This window comes from Cynocephalus volans, chromosome 16 (genome assembly GCF_027409185.1).
Source record: "Cynocephalus volans isolate mCynVol1 chromosome 16, mCynVol1.pri, whole genome shotgun sequence".
Classification (NCBI taxonomy): Eukaryota; Metazoa; Chordata; class Mammalia; order Dermoptera; family Cynocephalidae; genus Cynocephalus; species Cynocephalus volans.
This window is the reverse complement of record NC_084475.1, coordinates 26,962,816-26,982,151: the sequence shown is the minus strand read 5'-3', so window position 1 is coordinate 26,982,151 and position 19,336 is coordinate 26,962,816. Positions and strand designations below refer to the sequence as shown.

General features: G+C 40.9%; 1 protein-coding gene across 4 annotated transcripts in view; it reads right to left on the bottom strand.

Moving 5' to 3' along the window:
- Positions 1 to 3,105, bottom strand: part of NAA35 (N-alpha-acetyltransferase 35, NatC auxiliary subunit) — a 98,824-nt gene extending 95,719 nt beyond the window's left edge. For 2 of the 4 annotated variants that reach the window (XM_063080665.1, XM_063080662.1), the window contains exons 1-2: positions 2,747 to 2,962; positions 1,894 to 2,022 (exon numbers count right to left, since the gene is read on the bottom strand). In XM_063080665.1, coding sequence (XP_062936735.1) covers positions 1,894 to 2,017 — 124 coding nt within the window. In that variant the 5' untranslated portion in view covers positions 2,018 to 2,022; positions 2,747 to 2,962. Of the gene's footprint in view, positions 1 to 1,893; positions 2,023 to 2,746; positions 2,963 to 3,076 lie in introns of those variants that run through there. The other 2 variants (XM_063080664.1, XM_063080663.1) reach the window with 2 other exon arrangements.
- Between the last annotated feature and the right edge of the window lie 16,231 nt (positions 3,106 to 19,336).

Here is a 19,336-nt window from a genome sequence, read left to right as displayed (position 1 = left end):
AAAGCTCCTCTTTCCAAGTCACTGTACTAAACATCAAGGGGAACACACTTTCAATTTTACCCTCAAAACCTTTAAAGACCTCCCAACCGCCCATAAAACAAGCTCAAACTAAAAAAAGTAAAAACCAAAAACACCACAATGGTACTGAAGTCCCTCTACCTCTATAATTCCCAGCACTGAAAACTGTTTTGTCGCCAAGCAGAATTATTCACTGTCTCCCCAACATAAAACTTTCACTAACTCTGGCTCACATGGTTCATCTCAGTCTAAAATAATTTCCTCACCTTCACTTACAGAAACTAGACCTCTCCCTTAGGGTCCAACCCAAGCCATATATCCTTCATAAAACCTTCCCCATTTATGTTGGTAATGAAAGCCCCCTAATATAGGTCACTTAAAATCGCTGCAAGATGATAGGTATGATCCATTTAATAGCCTAAGATCTCTGAACACAAAAACTACCCTGTAACTTACACTTCTGTTTCTCTCCCTTCCATAGACATACATGTGCAATCAACCAACTTCCAGTCTAATGTTCTTTCCACTATCTCACTGAGGAATACTTTAATTGGAGATGCATTTCAAAACAGTCAAAGGGTAGGCACATGATTTATTATTTTGCTAATACTCAGCTGGCTCCCTTTCCACCTGCAGCTGCTCCAAACTTTTACTCCTCTCCTTCAGAGCACTATTCAAACATACCCACCTCCCTATCACGAAAAGGCCTAAGCTTCCTGGGAAAACAGGAGCCACTAGGTGTGAATTCCTCCACCCCTCCTCGCCAGCCACTTAAGAAATGTACCTGTATTTTCACCATCCTAACCTCATCTCTTCCTGTCTCAGTATGTGCCTATGCTGTTCCCCAAGTTACTTTCTCTACCATGTTCTTGATCCCATCCTCTCTTTAAACTTTAAGCTCTCACTTTGTTATTTTTCCTCTCTTATCTTCAGTCTCTCCCTAAGGCTTTTTCCCCAATCATTTATTCTCAAACATCTATTGAACTTACTATGCACCAGACACTGTTCCGTGTGCTAGGGTTACAAACATATCTCTGCCCTGACAGAGCTTATATTCCAAGCAGTGACACTCACAATAAACAAGAGATTGAAAATGGAAAATGATGGTTTCTGACACAGATAAGTGCCATGAAGAAAATACAATAGAATGATTCAACTGAAGTGGAGCTGGAGAGAAGTGAATAAGGGGAGTGAATCTGCTTAGAGTGGTTGTTTTGAGGTCATCACCAAAGAGGTAACATTTAAGTGGTCAAGAAGGGGCCAGCTATGTGAAGGCCAGGGACAAAACAATTTAACATAGAGAAAACAAAATATGTCAAGGGCCTGAGGGAACCACCTTGTTGTGTTTAATGAGGAGATAAAAAGGACCTTGTGACTGGGACATAATGAGCCTCAAGGGCCCTGGTACAAATATGAAGACTGAGTGGTAGGCAGGGACCAGATCTAATAAGCCATAAGAATGGACTTTGGATTTTATTCTACCTGCAACAGGAAGCCACTGGACAATCTTAAGAAGGGAATGATGTGATCTGATCATTTTCAAGCCTCAAATATACATAAATACTATCTTCTTAGATTAACATAATAAGTATTTCCAGTTAGAAATTATTGTATGTACTCTCTAACCTGTTACTTAAAGTTAGAAAATTTTAATAGAAAAAATTACCTCAACATCTGTATTTAATGTTATATCAAATATACACTGGCTTTAAACAAAAGCTAAAATTAGAGTAGAGACTAAGTGTAGTTAACAAACGTGATAAACCACACTTACCTGTTGATTTCATTAAATGAAGTAAGCTTAGAAATCATAAACGTGATTTTATTTTACCCTTTCCCAGATTTTGAACTTGTAATCCAAAAATTCAAACTCACCTCGACAAGCGTCTTCAAAATCTTGGGTTATGTCCACCCAGCTTGTATTGCTTTTTTCCATTTTTTCTGGCATACTGAGCTCCCATCCTGAATCATCATCATCTACAGAAGCTTTCATAACCATTATGCCTGTAAAATTAACACTGGTATAAAGAGACGATGTAGCTCTCAAGGCACGAGTATTTGCAAACATGTGTGTTTAAATATCGGATGAAAGTCTTATTAAACTCTTTAAGCAGAACTCTTCTGAATCTGAGGACATTACTGCACAAAATTAGAACGCAATTAAATCGCACGTTAATGAACACTACTGCTGCTCATTTACTAATAGCCCACCACCTACTAAGGCTCATAGTGTGCTTCTCCACTATTTAAGAAAAATCACAAACCATCCCACCACTAGCCCCAAAAGAACCAACTCCAGCGCTTCCAACTTTCAATACTGGCCACAAATGACCAAGGCACTATTCAGGACCCCCCTCGCAGCCCACGACACCATGCGGCAACTACTCAAACCCAGACAGCCCTTCACCTGGCCGGAGCTCGCTGGGCCAACCTCTCCCGGGCCGGGGCAGGACCCGGGCACAGCCTCACCGGGGTCACGGGGTGCGGGCGTGCACCGCAGGTCCGTCCCTCCAGACCCTGAGCGGGGGAGCAGCTGAGGCGGGGACCCGCTCCATGTCCGCCCCTCCAGGGTCAGCGCGGCCCCGGTCCCCTAGCGTGCGGAAGCAAGGACAGGGCTGTCGCCGCGCGGGAGGGAGGGCGAGCCTGGCGCGGTGTCGTCGCCCGGGTAACCTGAGGGAAGGCCGGGGCCTCGGCGGGCGGCAGGCACGGGGGAGCCCGCGGCTCGTACCTGAAGCGCGGGCTGGAGCGCCGGGGCCGTAGGGTGACCTGGCGTCTCCAGGGTCCGCCACACGCGCAGGGAGGTGCGGCTCCCGGACCCGCGGGAGAAGGGGAGTGGCCTCAATGGCTCCGCAGGGGTGGCCCCTACCTACTTCTCCCGTGGCCACCCGCGCCGCCACGCACCGTCCGGGCCACGGAACAAGCGACGCTGCCTCCGCCGCCGCCCCCTCCCCTCTCAGTCCAGCCCCACTGGGCGCGTGCGCGCGTGCGTACGCCCGGTGCGCGCGACTCCGCCCCCACCCCCTCACTCGGCGCTCCCCCGCCACAAACCCTCCCTCACCACCGCCACCATTCGGCCGAACGCGGATATCTTCTCTTCTCGCGGGATTAGAACGCATCGCGAGACCGGAAGCTACCTTCTTTCCCCACCCCCGGGCCGAGTCCTGGGCCATGGGCGGGGCCCGGGAGGGGCGGGGCCTGTCCCGCGCGGCTCCCTGGGAGGTCCTTAGACAGGCGCCGCGAAGGCGGAAGGAAGCGGCGCGGGTTCCGCGAGAGCTCAGCGGTCGGGGACGGGATCTCCATCGAGCTGGGGCCGCCCGACACCGGCTTGTGCTTCCTAGACAGCACCTGGTTGGGTTCGCGAAGGAATAAAAACAAAATATCTGCAGAGTCAAGCCAGCCATTTTCCTTCAGACTCTTACGTGTATTTTATGTTAAAATTTATTAATAAAAAGATAAGTTTTTAAATGGGGTTACATAAATAGACTGGCTCACCTTGACCACTTCACACCCATTTGAATGGCCAAAACTTGAAAGACAATACCAAATGTTGACAAGGACGCAGAGCAACTGAACCTCTCATATGTGGCTGGTGGGAATGCAAAATGTCACAAACACTTTGGAAAACTATCTTTTCTTATAATCATGTACTTATATTATCCAGTAATTCCACTCCTATGTACCTAGGCATGAAAACATGTATCCACACAAGGCTGCACATTAATGGTCATAGCAGCTTTATTTTTAATAATCAAAAACTGGGAACAACCAAAATATCCATCGACCAGTAAATGGATAAACAACCTGTAGCACATCCATGTAATCAATGCTAATTATCAGCAAAAGGGATGAACTACTTGACATACAACAACAGGAATGAACTTCAAAAATACATCAAGCCAAAGAAGCCAAAGTCAAAAGAGTATGATTCCACTTACATGAAACTAAAAAAGACAAATCTTATCTGTAGTGACAGAAAACAAATCAGTGGCTGCTCAAGGGTCAAGGAAGGATGAACTTAGATAGGGCTTGGAGATTTGAGGGCATGGAAATATTCTGTATCTTGATTACGGTGGTGGTTATGTGGGTGAATACATTTGTAAAAATACATTGAAGCATACACTTAAAGTGTGTGTGTTTTATTGTCTGTAAATCAAACCTCAATAAAGTAGATTTTTAAAACAATTAAAAAATGCATCTTTATCTCTCTTACAGAATAACGTATTTCCTGAGAGGAGGAGATTTGCCTGTTCTGATCAAAGCTGTATCCCTAGCATTTAGGGCAATGGTTGGCATATAGCAGGTACTCACTAGATACATTGAGAGAATGTATAAAAGAATTGCAGTAAAACAAAAACGTATATCCTATTTCTCCAAAACCATTTGATGATCTTTGCAGAGGCCATAATCTTAGAAAAGGATGAACTGACTGTATCTGAGTTGTTTAGGTTGTAACAAAAACTGATGGGGGGGAGTCGTTTATTTATTGGAAATAAGACTGCTTCAGAAATCAAATATAAATATATATATATATATATTTCAAATACATGTATATGTTCCAAGTATATATATATATATATATAAAGGTTTCAAATACACATATATCACCATATATGTGGGCAGCCAAGTAAAACAGAATTTTCTTAATTTCTTTACTAAAACTGTAATTTATTTGAATTCAATTTCACATTGAATAAAACTGAATTTATTCAATTTCAATTTCACAAGTTCTGATTACCTGTCTGCTTTAAAACCCATTTTCCCCGGGAAACAGATGTTTAACTTGTGATGACATCCAATATGCTTCCTACTGTTGAAAAAGTTATGGGCATTTTAGACATAGACTATGTGATGAATAGATGCAAAGGAACTGATTGATGAATAGAGGGTCTAGACAAGACACAGAGGAGATGGGCATTGTTGGGGAGATGAAAACTAATTACTACAAGTCTAACTCGTGTTGTTGCTAGTGGACAAAATCCAAAGCATTCCATGTTTAAACACTTGTATTGAGAGGAAATTTAGCTTGATGTCATCATATTGTATTGACACCTGGAACCAGTATAATGTGGGTTTGGTAAGAGCATAGTTGCAAGTCAAAGTGAGTTTTACATTTGACTGTGTTTAGCTTTACCACTACCTAAAAGAAATGATGAATGTCCTAAAGGCTGAAGGCAGCTCAGGGAAATATTCCCAGAAAAGGAAATAGAAAGAGTAAAAATATCCTACTCTATCATGGGGCAGAAAGAAATATGATTTTTTTAAAAATAAAATATAGATACTATCAGTTTTGTTAGTCCTACTATATTTATGTTCTCCTTTTTTAAAGTCCTACATTTACTATGTCTTAAGAATACATAATAATCTTGGCTGGCCGGTTATCATAGTTGGTTAGAGCATGGTGTTATAACACCATGGTCAAAGGTTTGGATCCCTGTACCAGCCAGACACCAAAAAAATTTTTTTTCATAGAATTTTTTAATACTAAGAAGTTATTTGCGTTTAAACCCAATGTATTTTTAATAAATGTGCTCCCTACTTAAATCATCAAGGGTCAGTTTCTGTCACTTAAAACCATAAACCGTGGCTGATAGAGTCTCCTTATTTGTGTCGAGGCTGTGATTGACCAGAAAGAAACTCAGTTTTCTCATCGTAACATGGGATGTAATAATAACACACACTTCATAGCATAATTAGGAAGATAAAATAAGATTACATACGGAAAGCTTGGAATATAAAGAATTTATTTTTAACAATGTCTGGCACATAATAGATGCCTACATCTTGGCCCTTGGAAATGGTTGTATGGGAAAAAGAAAGCAAGATATCATAGGCAGTGGTGGGATTCTAAAGAGTCAACGAAGCAGTGGAGACAAGGAGTCACTCACCCCAAGCTATGGGAGCAACCACTGATGTCCCCACAGGAAGTGGATGAGGGGATGGGATATAGTGTTTCAGGTAGGGGTATAAAGAGTTCCCCAAAGCAAGAGGTGGAAAGCACGTCTTGAAAATCTAGTGACAAAACTTAGCGGACAAGAAGAAACAGAAACACACTGGCAGAAAGCAAAATCCGTACTGTGGGCAAATCCCAGAAACCCTGCCAACTACAGCCTACCCTTGTGCACCAACTCAACATGGAATGGACACAGATTGCCTGCTCTTGAAAGGCAAGCCCAAGATGAACTGAAAAAATCCATGATCAATAGTAGAAGCTGCTGGAAATTATGTTTAATCACCAAAAATATTTCTCTTTCCCATTTCACAGCCTTTATTTCTATAGCAGCAGTGGTTCTCAACCTTGATTGCACACTGGAATCACCTAGAGAGCTTACAGAAAAGATTAATGCTTGGATCCCAACTCCAGAGACTCTGATTTAATTGGTCAGGGGCAGCCTAGGCACAGGGACTTTAATAGGCTTCTCCAGTTGATACAGAAGGTGCTGTTTTCCTGGGCTTGGGTTTCAGGACATGCCTCTGGGTTTCCAGCTGCTCTCTAAGGTCTCAGGCCCCCTCCTCTGGGCTCTCCCCTGGAGGAAAGTGACTTGCCAGTCAGACCTATTTTTAGCACCAACACAGGGAAAATGAGACCACAGGAGGCTGGCTTATGCAAATCCAGTAGCTGGGCACGCTCAATAGAGAGCACAGAACATTCTGGTGCATACAACTGGAAACCACCACCTTAACTGAATATTTACTAGATAGAAAAACCATAAAAGCCGAATCCCAGCTGAAGGCAGGGTTGTTGCTCACTTTCCTGGAGGCCACCTGCACTTCCCTGGCTGAGGTATATATATTTTACTTTGTATCTAGCTTACTTTCAGCAAGCAGCTGCTCATTCTCTTGAGCCAGCCTGCACTTTGTACTGAACTCAAGGATGTTTCTCTGGCTTTTGTGTTAGACTTGATGTCTGTACTGAACTTACTTTTGTGTTCGACTTGGTGTGGGCCCTGCTCAGTGTCTGGAGCATCCCACACTCTCTCTATGGAACCTGTATTTCTTATCTATTATATTAAACCAGTTCTCACTGTCTACTGTGACTCTGCCCTTGAATTCTTTCCTGTGGCAGAGTCAAGAGCCTGGTAAGAGGACAGGGTGGGCTGAGGCCGACTATCAGGCCCCCTGGATCCTACCTCTGACATCACAATGACTCTAATGTCCAGCCAAGGTTGAGAACCAACTATCAAAGTCTTCATGACTCTTCCATGCTCAGTTTCTATAAAGCAAAAAACAAATTAACAACAGATCTTATTTCAAAGAATCCACTATCAAAAATGTTTAAGTCGATGGTCGAAAGCAGTTTTTACATTGAGGCTTAAAAGGGTCAAAAGAGAATATGTTAGGAAGGTTTCCTTGGAGAGAGTTGTTCTATGACTCCTACCTCCAGAATGAAGGGATAAGGGGTGCCTTCTGCTCCTCCTCAGTTAAGAGAGAGGGTCTTCAGCAAGACTACTTAGAAAATTTTATGTTCGTCCTAGGTAGCCAGGGAAACATAGTAGCCTGGTATCTGGAATTTTTTTTTTTTTTAGTTAAAGATCTCATTGGCTTTATTGCAACTCTAGAATTGGGCAACACGTCATACCATCAATTAGAATAAGTGTTCCCCTAATAGAAAATTTTAAAGGCAGAAGGATAATCACTACTTCAATGTGGGGATGCAAGGACAAGTTAGCTGCTTTGGGATGGGCCTGCACTTCCAGTTTGTCAGGGCAAAGGAGGCCTAAGCAGACTGCTCAGAAGAAACAAACTTGCATGGCCCTGGAGCCTCATTCCCTGTTCTTTTAGTAAAGAGCTGGCTCACAAAGTCTGATTTCACTCAAAGGGAAAGCAGCTAGTCCACGACAACTTACCTTAGAAGGCTTCCTCTTTCTAGTAAGGTCTCTTTCCCAAGTAGGAATTTTCCATCGTTGCACAGGCGCACAGGTGATTCCTATCCCTCTTCCTGTGAACATGGAATGCATGTGGGAGTGAGGCTCCTCTCTAGGGAAAACGGCCATGCTGCTTCCAGTGCACACAGGCTGGGTCGAAGCACCGTTCCCGGTGGAATAATGGGAGCACGAAGTATTTTCTATACTCTGCCACATCTCTGCTTATACATTTCTCCCAATAAGCCTTATTTTATATTTGTAACAAGTGGCATTGATGGAGTGCATGAATCCATGCCCCCTCTGCAAAAGGATCCCTAAGGAGAAAGCGCTAATCTGGAGCCTTTTAAATCCCACCCAGGAAGGACTGCCTGGGGGAGCTACAGGATCCTAACAGAAAAAGTCTTTGGGGAGTAGGGTCAGCCAAAAGACTAGGGGCTGAAGGGGAGCAGAAAGTCAGAGGAAACTCTAGCGCTCCTGTCATGGAAAGTTGAATGTCCCCAATGGAATCCTCTGAATAACCCACATACAAAGTATCAGCTTTAAACACTTACTAGGCCCATAAAACACTGTCTTACAATACTACTCAGAATGTCCCTGACTGTTTACCCCCTGTCCCTCTCCTTCCAGATAGAAAGAGGGGAAAGTGAACACAGAGAAAAGAAAGATGGTCCTTTCCCTGGTAGAAGATCCCATCAAGGGAAGGAGAGAGATTTTAGCTTAATTCAAATTTGAAGATTTCATAGTTAACATACTTTTAGTTACTGAACCAAGACTATGTTTTTAATCAAGGTGACCAAGATATTCTTAGTTTCTGAAAGTAAGAGAAATGTCATGGGAATGCCGAAATTTTCAAGCAGGAAAAGGGAAGTACTTTCCCACTGAATAAATTTAAGGGGAGTGAAAGTCAAAAGATGGATGGAAGGAAAGAAGGAATTTTATTGTTACGTTCCTTGAATCAAGTCCAGCTAGATTAAGATACTGGGCATACTATTTATACCCATAAGATTGGAAAAACTTAGAATATCAGATAACACTAAATATTAGTGAGAATGCAGGAAAATGGAACCCTCATACTCTGTTGGGGGAGTCATTCAGTCATGTTTATTCTGGAGAGTAATCTGTGAATACTCATTTGGATACATGTACTATGTACACTACGACCGAACAATCTCATATCGAATACACCCAGAGGAACATATGCACAGGTCCCAAAGGCGATATGGGCAAAGATATTCATTGCAGCATTATTTGGGATGACCAGCAATTGTAGGATATGGATAAGTGAGAGAGTCTAGTTTCCAGCTTCTGTATGGAGCAGAGTGAAAGGGCTGTTGAATCAGGCAATCTACAGTATCCCAGATCATTTAAGTCTGGCTTAAACCGGAATTCTTAAGATCACACAAGAATATCTAATGAACCTTAGAGAACACCTGACTTCTGGAGTCCATGTCAGATATAACTAGACACTAGCAAGGTTCCCTTGTATTTCTCCAAACAGCAAGCCTCTATGACTTTTAAAAATTCTGGATATCAACAATGTATTCATTGATTTGGTTCTTTTCATATAGGTTCTACATTCTGTGCTTATTTTTTATAGTTGTGCTGTCTATATTTTAAGGGCATATCGCTACCGTATATTATACCATCTCCCTTACTAGCGTGATGTTCTAGAGGTAATGTACACTGACCACAAGACTTATGTCAATATGTCTCTCTTCTGTTTGTTCATTTGAAGCGCATTATGTCTTAGATTTCTCAGGAAATCTAAAATAACCACTGGAATAATACTTTCCAAGTGTTGCATGTTCATCAAAATTTGCAAAGGCCTTCATTTTTTTTTTTTTCATTGAGGTGAAATTCACATAAAAAAAATTAACCGTTTTAAAGTGAACAAATCAGTAGCATTTAGTACAGTGTTGTTCAACAACCACATCTAATTTCAAAACATTTTTATTACCCCGAAAGGAAATTACCCTGTCTCCATTAAGCAGTTACTCCCAATTCCTACCCCCTCCCTGACCCCATTTAGCTCCTGGTAACTGCCAATCAGCTTTCTTTTTCTATAGATTTACCTATTCTGGTTATTTTATGTAAATGGAACTACACAGCACGTGATCTTTTGTGTCTGGCTTCTTTTACTTAGCATGATTTTTTTGGCTCATCCCCATTGTAACATGTATCAGTACTTCATTCCTTTTTATGGGTGAACAATATTCTGTTTATGGATAAATCACATTTTATTTATCCATCCGTTGATGGATCTGTTGCTCATTTTCAAAGTGAAATGACATTTTCTGTAATCATTGGAGGGAGGGATGAGCTAGGACATATTTTCAAGATTCTCAGCTCTAGATTTCCCTCTTCTGATGTTGGCATGAAGTGATCTCAAACATGTCCGCTCACTTTCTGAGTTCTACCTCCTCTGCTCCCCTCTCCAACTTTTAACTGGACCTCTTTACATTTGCCCTGAATTAGTTTCCCATCATTGCTGTAACAAATTAACACAAAGTTAGTGGCTTAAAACAATAGAAACTTACTGTCTTATAGTTTGGAGGCCAGAGGTCAAAACAAATCTTATGGAGCTAAAAATCAAGGTGTCTGCAGGGCCACCCTCCTGCTGGAGGCTCTAGAGAAGAGTCTGTTTCCACGCCCGTTCCATCAAGTGTACTGAAATGCTGACTGCAGCACCGTTGGTGATAATGAAAACCGTCAAAACATCTGAGGGTATAATCCACTGATGGATACTTTCTCCTCTCTCCAGGAGGTTTGAGACCTTTTGCTTTCTTGCAAGGTTAAAAAATCTGGTCTGGCCAATTAGCTCAGTTGGTTAGGGCACAGTGTGGATAACACCAAGGTCAAGGGTTCCTAACTCCATAAAGCCACCAAAAAAAAAAAAAAAGAAAGAAAGAAAGAAAATCTACAACAGTAGCAGTCATAATTCCCAAGTCTTATTTGAGGTGCGTTCCTTTCTCACCAAGTAATTTCAAAACTCCTTAATATCCATTTCTCTTGGGGGTTCCAGTACTAAATTTAGTGACAGAGAGTCCAGTCTGTCTTAAGTAGTGGGCCTTTTCAGGCTGAAGCCACAATATCAATTTCTTCTGTATAAGGCTATAAGAACAAGAAATCGCTTAAGATTTCTCTTATGCTCCTCCTTAGGATGACCACATAATCTATCTCCAAACCAAGACTGGTTTAGGAATGGAAGTCACTCTATTAATAATTATCATACGACAGTAGGTGAAAATCAGGACTATCCGAGGCAAACTGGTATGACTATCAACTTATATGTAATTAACCAATCCAGAGCCAACCAGTCTATGTAGTGGGCAACTCTTGAGCCCTTGACAAGCGACATGAATTCAGTGTTAGATCCTTCACAGTTCCCTACCTGGTTCTGAAAGCATAATGAAATAAGGGATATCTTATTTACTAAGGACCACAAAGAGAAAGAAAAACAACTGACTTGTGATTTAAAAGCAACAAATATTGTTCTCCCCTCAAGGAATAGTTTTTCTAGAAAATGTAAACTCCCAAATCTCAGAAATAAAAATCAGAATGTACCAATAACCAATCTACCAATGTCAGTTTTTATAAAGGCAGTGACAGTAAAAAAAAAAAAAAAAAAAAAGGGCCATCCCCGATCCCTGACATAAAAGCCCAGGCACTGATTTTTGTAAACTATGTAACCAAAAATAAGAGGTTCCGCTTTATTTAAATATTTGTATTTGATTGACTTAAAATTAATATTTTAACTTTGATACTTGATATTTATTAGTTTAAACTTTATATTTTGCCCTTTAATTTTTTAACATGAAGAATAATTTACATTGAGTTAAATACACAGATCTTAAACTCACAATTCAATGCATTTTGACAAATACATACACTAAATAATCCCACATTCATCCCACACCCATAATTGATACGGTAATAGTTTGGGTACATTTTTGAAAATCCTGTCTGCTCATCTTTAGCTCTTAATTAGAGTATTTGGCTTTTATATTTAATGTAATAATTAATGTGGTTGGGTTTAAGTCTACCATTGCTACTCATTTTCTATTCATCCCATGTGTTCTTCGTTCTGTTTCTTTCTTCCTGTCTTCTTTTGGCTTAATCACTTTCTTTGTTGTTTTTTGTTTATCATTACCATGATGATGATATATATATCTATATATATTCATTATCATAATATAGGAAATATATATGAAGTAGAGTTGATAAACTAGAATAAAATAAATATAATTATATATAATCATATATATCTATGTTCATTATCACAATATATATATCTTTGAGTTATTTCTATAATTATTAATCATACACATAATACATACATTATAAATATATGTACGTTATAAATATGTGTATTATAAAACCCAATATATTGATGCATTAGGTTTGCTTTAAAAATCAATAATATTTCCTAGAAATTAAATAGTGTGATTCAATTTAACATATATTAAAAGGTCTTTAGAGTGTTTATACACTTACTCTTTCTGATAATACTCCTTCCTTTTTGCAGGTTCAGTTTTCATCTGACATCACTGCCCTTCAAACCTAAGGCACTCCCCCAGCATGTCTTATATACTGGTCTGGTAGAAACTCCTTTTGTTTTTGTTTGTAAAGGTACTATTTTACCTTAATTTTTGAAGGATATTTTCACTGGATATAGAATTCTCGGCTCACAGTTTTTCTTTCAGCATTTTAAAGATGATGTTCCATTGTCTTCTCACTTCCATTGCTTCTGATGAGAAGTCAGCTGAAGTTTTTGTCATTATCCCCCCATCTGAAAGCCTGGATCTGTGAGTTGTTTCCCTGCTTCCCATCAGTATGGGGAAGTTATTATCTATTATCTCCAAGTATTTCTTCTTCCCCATTCTCCTCATCTTCTTGGACTCCAATTATACATACACATGATAATTTTATTTTGACCCACAGGTCTCAGAGGCTGTGTTCAATTTTTTCACTTATTTTTCTCTTTCTGTTTCAGTTTGGATACCTTCTATATTCAAGTTCATTGGTCATTTATTCTACTCTATCAAGTCTGCTACTAAACCCAACTGATGAAATCTTTGTCCCTAACACTGTATTTTTCAGTCCTAGCATTTCCATTTGCATCTTTTCCTTAGTTTTCATTTCTGGGGTGAAAAACCCCACTGCGTGTTGTCCATCTTTCCCCTCCAATCTTTTAACATATATGCTGTTGTTATTTTAAAGTCCTAGTCTGCTAATTACAACATCTTGTCCCTCTTCTTTATGTGTCTCACAATTACAGCAGCTCTAGCAAACTAATATACTGCCTGCTTCTCAATTGATTCAGAACTCTGGAGAGTGAGGATGTGTGCTATTTACCAGGTGCACTAAAATTCCTCAACTACATGGCAAGCTGTAGTGTTCAATAATTGTGTGTAGAATCAGAGCTTTAACATCTTCTTGATAGGACAAATCTAAAAGTACAAATTGCTTTTGGTATTTGTTCTGAGTTTGTATGCCCAACAGTACAATATCTTTACAGAAGTTTAGACTTTGGCACTAACTATCTACTGCAATGGGCTTGGGAGAGCAGTTTATGCCACATTGATAAGGGTAAACACTGCACAGGAAGAGAGATGGCTGTACTGAGCATAGATCCAAACTCAGATGACCTTCATGTTTTCATATGCAAGGCAGCCTTAAAAAGGGGGTTAAAACCACAGCTGAAATCATTACTCAGTTGGTTTGAATCCTATCTCCAGAACTGAGTGACCTGGCAACTACCTAATGTTTTGGTGTCTTAACTTTTTTTATTGAAAAGTGAGATGATGCTAAGGCTTCGTCTCACTTTAAAGCCCTTAGGACATCAAATGGCACATGGTAAGTCATAAATGTTAGCAGTTGAATTTTTGAGGGAGGGGTTCAATAAATAGTTCCTCTCTTTCCTGCCTGTATTCTGAATCATTTCAGAAATAAAACGGTAGAGCAGAGGAAACATCAAAATAACACCTATGTTACTGGTAAAGCTATGTCGGAGAATTTAACTTATTGTAGAACAACAGGGTCTTGAATTCCTCATTCCAATGGTCCTCAGAGTGTGTCCCAGGATTACTGGTCTCACCTGGGAACTAGTTAGAAATGCACATTCACGGGCCCCACCTCAGATCTACTGAAAGATACTCCTGGGGATGAGGCTCAGCAATCTGCGTTTTCACAAGATCTGTGAGCTTGACAACCACTGCCTTCTCCACCCCACTCTACAGCTTGGGAAAACCCACGCTAGAGAAAGACTGTCAGATCAGAAGCCCTTTCTCATGATCTAGATGGAGGAGAGTGAAGAGGAAAAAGTAGCATTTAACGTGACCATGGTCAAGAATGTTCAATACATGTCACGGAAGAATAGGCAGTAATGAGAAATAGCCCTTTGAGGAATTTCACTACAAAGGGAACAAAGAGATGGAGAGGTTCACTGAGGGGCACATGGAGTCAATATGAGCATTATAAATGGGATTGGCTTCATGGATTCATGGTCTATCAACTTAAAGATGATTCCTAAGGAAATAATTCCCACAATTTAGAATTTTGACAATAGCATCATCAAAACAAGGATGTAATTGAGTTCAGGAGTGAAAATCGTTTGATTAAACTAAAGTTTGCTGAACACCAGATGCGTTATGTATATTTAAGATTCACAGATTTAGGGCCGAGCCCGTGGCACACTCAGGAGAGTGCGGCGCTGGGAGCGTGGCAACGCTCCCGCCGTGGGTTCGGATCCTATATGGGGATGGCCGGTGCACTCACTGGCTGGGTGCCGGTCACGAAAGAGACAAAAAAAAAAAAAAAAAAGATTCACAGATTTATAAATTAGGTGTCATTATTTCCATTTTATAGAGATTAAGGAGTAGGCCCCAAACTGAGAGTAGAAATTTTAAACCAGGCATTCCGACTTTTCATGTAGTTACCTATACACATACCAACTCTCCTCTTATAAAATAAAGAGAATTTAAAAGACTCTCTAATCAAGGTCTAATGCCCAAGAATCTGTATGCACTTCAGCAGAAGAAATATAAATACTGACACCATTTTCATTCAGTGGGGAGATGAATCAAGAAGCATGTTATTATTACAGAATCACAAGACCTCAGATTCAAATGTCACATTAAGTGACATTACCATGACTGGCCACGCCTTATTTCTGTCACTTTTCCTTGAATAAATCAAGAAGGAATCAAATGACTTATTGGATTGGTAAAGGGTATTATTTCAAATACACAGAGAAAAGGAGCTGCTTTATTCCTATTGGAGTTTGGGGTCCCAGATAGGCCCTATTTGGTTAATGAGAAATCTGTGTATTGTGCATAGGAGAAATCCACAAAAGCAGCTTTGTCCATGATGAAATGCCTCCCGGGGTGACGAATCCTTTGGAGCCTGGCTGTTCTTACCACTACTCCTAGAGGGCAACACTGGGAAGGTCGCACAGGGAGAGAACTTGGTTTCCAAGCTGTGAGCCTCCTTGGGAGCACCCAGTCAGCCCCAGCCTGTCTCTCCCACACTGTCAGGTCCTCCAAGAGAGCAGACAGGCACAAGACGGGAAGCCATCAGGCGCTGGGGACTAACGTAGCATGTGACTTCCAGGCTCCAAGGACCATGGGAAACTCCTTCCATTCCTTGTCTCATTCCACCTTTGCCCTAGCGGGAGAGCGCTGATCAGGACAGCAGGAGTGTTCCAGGGCTCTACCAGGTCCCTCACTGACCCACTCTTCTCCAAGGTTACCCTCCAGGATAGGGTTGAAGAACGTCCCAGGGTGGCAACAGCAGAGGCAGCTACAGAGCCCCAGCAGTGACAGGGTTTTGGACCTTTGTCAGCAAAGTCTTCTCTGAATTGTTGCTGGGAAGGAAGGTGAGAGTTCCTAGGCCTGATGCAGACTGTGGCAGCCAGTAACACAGGGATCTCCTGGCTGCAGGAGGAGCCCCCCAAATCTCACCAGTGTGGTGGCTCCCTGAGTTCCGACCCCCATGTGACTGAATTGTAGCCACCACTTTGGAAGCAGGAGCAGTCACCATATACAACACTGCCTGGAGTCAGGGTGGAGCTGCCAATGAAAGAGCCTGCGAAAGGAAGCAAGCAGAGCTATCAGTGAGTGGAGTGGAGTGCTCGGTGATGAGAGCGGTGGAGAAGACCTGGCCCAGCGCTGCAGATCATGAGCCAGAGACTTCCATCCTGGCATTAAGGCAGGAGAGCACCAGCATTATTAAGTTTGCAATAGTTCTTTTAAATTATTTTTGAAAATGCTTTTTTAACCTTTAAGAATCAGAACACCTGGATTTGGAGCACTTTCTGTATCAGCCAATTTTTAGGTGTTAGAAACTGGTATTAAGCCTAAGTGGAGGCTTAATTGTGGAAAGTGTCTTTTACAACAGCTTCAATGTTGAAGAAAATATTTTTAGAAATAAATTTTGGTTCACAGGAACACACACTGATAAGCTGAGGTGTCCTGATGTCTGATGTGGCCACGGTTTTCAGGAGAAAAAGCAAGTGCTTGCCACTCTTTGAAACAAGCTCTGTTGAAACATGCTGTTGTGTATGCATATGAACCCACTTTTATGCTTGTATTTTTTTGTTTACTATATAGATACTATATAGATAGATAGATAGATACTATCTATATATATAGTATCTATATATATATAGATATATATATATATATCTATATATATATATATGGGGATCCACACCCATGACCTTGGTGTTACAAGGCTGTGCTCTAACCAACTGAGCTGACTGGGCAGCCCCCTATATTTTGAATTTGCATAATTTTGATTTGATTCTTCATCATTTTTCATTTTGTGGAACAGCTTCCACTGATCATGAAGGATAAATAAAAGAAATAAATGTGTGGGGAAAAAAAACCACCCTTAATGGGAGGTGAGCCAGTTTAGTGAAAATTGTGATAGGGAAGAGCTAAGATGAGACCCCAGCATTTCATTTTGCATATGTTGCTAAGCCTCCTTTGAAGAATCGTATTCAGAGATTTACTACTACTTAATAGTTTGTGTAGGCAGAGGTCCATTTCCTCCTCAGCCAATTCCTGGGGCCTCCAAAAAGATATCTCGGCTGCAAGACACCGGGAAAGGAGAGAAAAAGAAACTGCCAAATTATGGCTCTCCCTCTGTCCCCAGCCCTGCTCCTTTACTACCTTTGAAGGGTTGGATGGATGGGTGTGCCTGATAGGAACAAACCTGAGAGAGCAGATTTTCAGGTTGAGCATGTTTTGAAGCTGGAGAGAATTAACTCCACTCCTAGCTCAAATGGCCTGATGTCCCACCCAGCTTGGGTCTTCTTGCAGCTGGCAGGAGTAATGCAGAAACCCCAAAACACTTTGTTCTTGCCTGTGTTACAAGGGTAGACCAAGTTCTTGTGGGGGTGCCCTTAGCTCAGCCCCTCACCCAAGGCTGGTCAGGTGGGTCCGAGTGTGGAAAAGGGATAGCCTCAGTGAAGGTGGTGTTAAGGGCACTGGTTTTGAGCTTGCACTGATTTCCTATTTGTTAAATGAAGAAATGGTTTCATTCCCCAGCCCCACTTCCCACCCTCCCCTCCACAAACAAGCTTGCAAGGAAGAGGCACTTTAGCTTGGATCCTGGCAGTACCAATCTTATGGCACAAAAGGTGGCACAAAGGAACATGCCAAATGAAATGCAAGTGAAGAAGTATGAAGCGGACAAAAGGACAGAGTTTGTAGCATTCTGAAGTTCAAGTGCAACACCTGCAAAAAGAGTTTGTGCATGAGCGTGCCTGAAATATTCAAAATGGCCAACGCAGAGGGTTCTCCTGTAGATCAGAGATGGTGGAGAATAGAATTTTAGCCTGCAGATATACAGGAATCCTCTCTTTAATGACTTACAATTAAAATGTTCATATGATACCTTGAAAACAATTAAAGAAAATGCAAAGAGTTGTTAGAATACCATGAGAGAAATTTGTGGAGGTAACCACGCAAATCATTTTGGTTCACCTTTTCTATGATCTTGATGGACCATGTCAGTTAAAGTACGTTTAAAATAATTTACAATAAGCAGTGAAGTTTTTGAAGGCCTTTCTTCAAAGTCAAAGATCTTTGCCCTCTGTATTCAAAAAACAGAATGGCATTAATTGACCAACTTGCCAAAATTAACCTTACTTATAATGAGATAAACCAACATCATGTGCTTCCTGATATGATGCACCAAGAAGAATATTATTTCTACAGTTTTCTTTCCAAAAATGCATAATTTGAATTTAATTACAAGAAAGCATCAGATAACACCCAAACTAAGGGATATTTTGCCAGAAAAACTGTCCTGTACTTTTTAACTATCAAAATCATGAAACACAAGAAGAGACATGAATTATTCCAGATTAAAGGGGATATGGCAACTAAATGTGAGATGTGATTCAAGACCGAGTCCTCAACTGGGAGAGAACGGATAAAAAGGACATCATTAGGACAATTATCAAAAATTGAATATGGACTTTGAATTAAACAGTATTATTGTATCAATGTTAATATTCCTGATTTTAATTATTGAATTATGATTATGTAAGAGAATGTCCTTGTTCATAAGAAATAAGCACTAAAATATTGAGGAATAAAGAATCGAGATGTCTGCATTTGCATCTGTTTACTGCTTACCTTTTGTAGAAGTTGGGTAAGAAGTAAGACACACACAATAATAAAAAATAAAATTAAAATTAAAAATAAAACACACACAAAAACAATCTACAAAACTACCTGAACAATACTGTTGGGAAGGAAAAACTTTTCTTCTACCTTCCTAGGTTAAGTATCTGGGGACCTGTTAATTTAACTGGCAAAAGACAGATTAACAGGAGAGAAAAAGGCTTATTCGTGTGCATAAGGGAGCTAACAAAAAGTTTGCTAGCTCACTAAATGGTTAAAGTTAAACACCAAACTTAGTAAGCAAAAAGAGAGGGGAGAAAAGGCTTCTATGGAAGAACAAACAGGTTTCTTCAGGAAAGACAAGGGAATTTTTGGAGATAAAGTTTGTGATGTTTGTTTATGCAGGTGCAAGTGGCCTTTCATCTTCTTCACGGCCTCGAAACTCCCCCAGAGAGATGATTTATGCTCGCCTTTGTAGAGCTAAGGCTGGGTCTGGAGCTCACAGACCCCTCGAGCCCATCCACTAGCCCTTCGCACACAGGTCTATGAGCTGGGTAACCAGCAAAAAAGTCCTTGGAGCCTTGGTTGAAGTAAGAACAGTCTTTAACACATCTGAGAGCTGCGCAGTACAAAGAGAAACTCAGAAACAACTGCTACTGTCAAAGCCAGAGAAAAACTGAGCAGCTGCCAGCAGAATAAACATGCTCTATTTTTAGACATGAGCTCTGCTGGCCAGCTCTGCTTCACAAACTGCAGAACACACAACAGCAACAAACTAAAATGATAGATGGGTGCACAGGTGCACTAACTCCACCCACACAC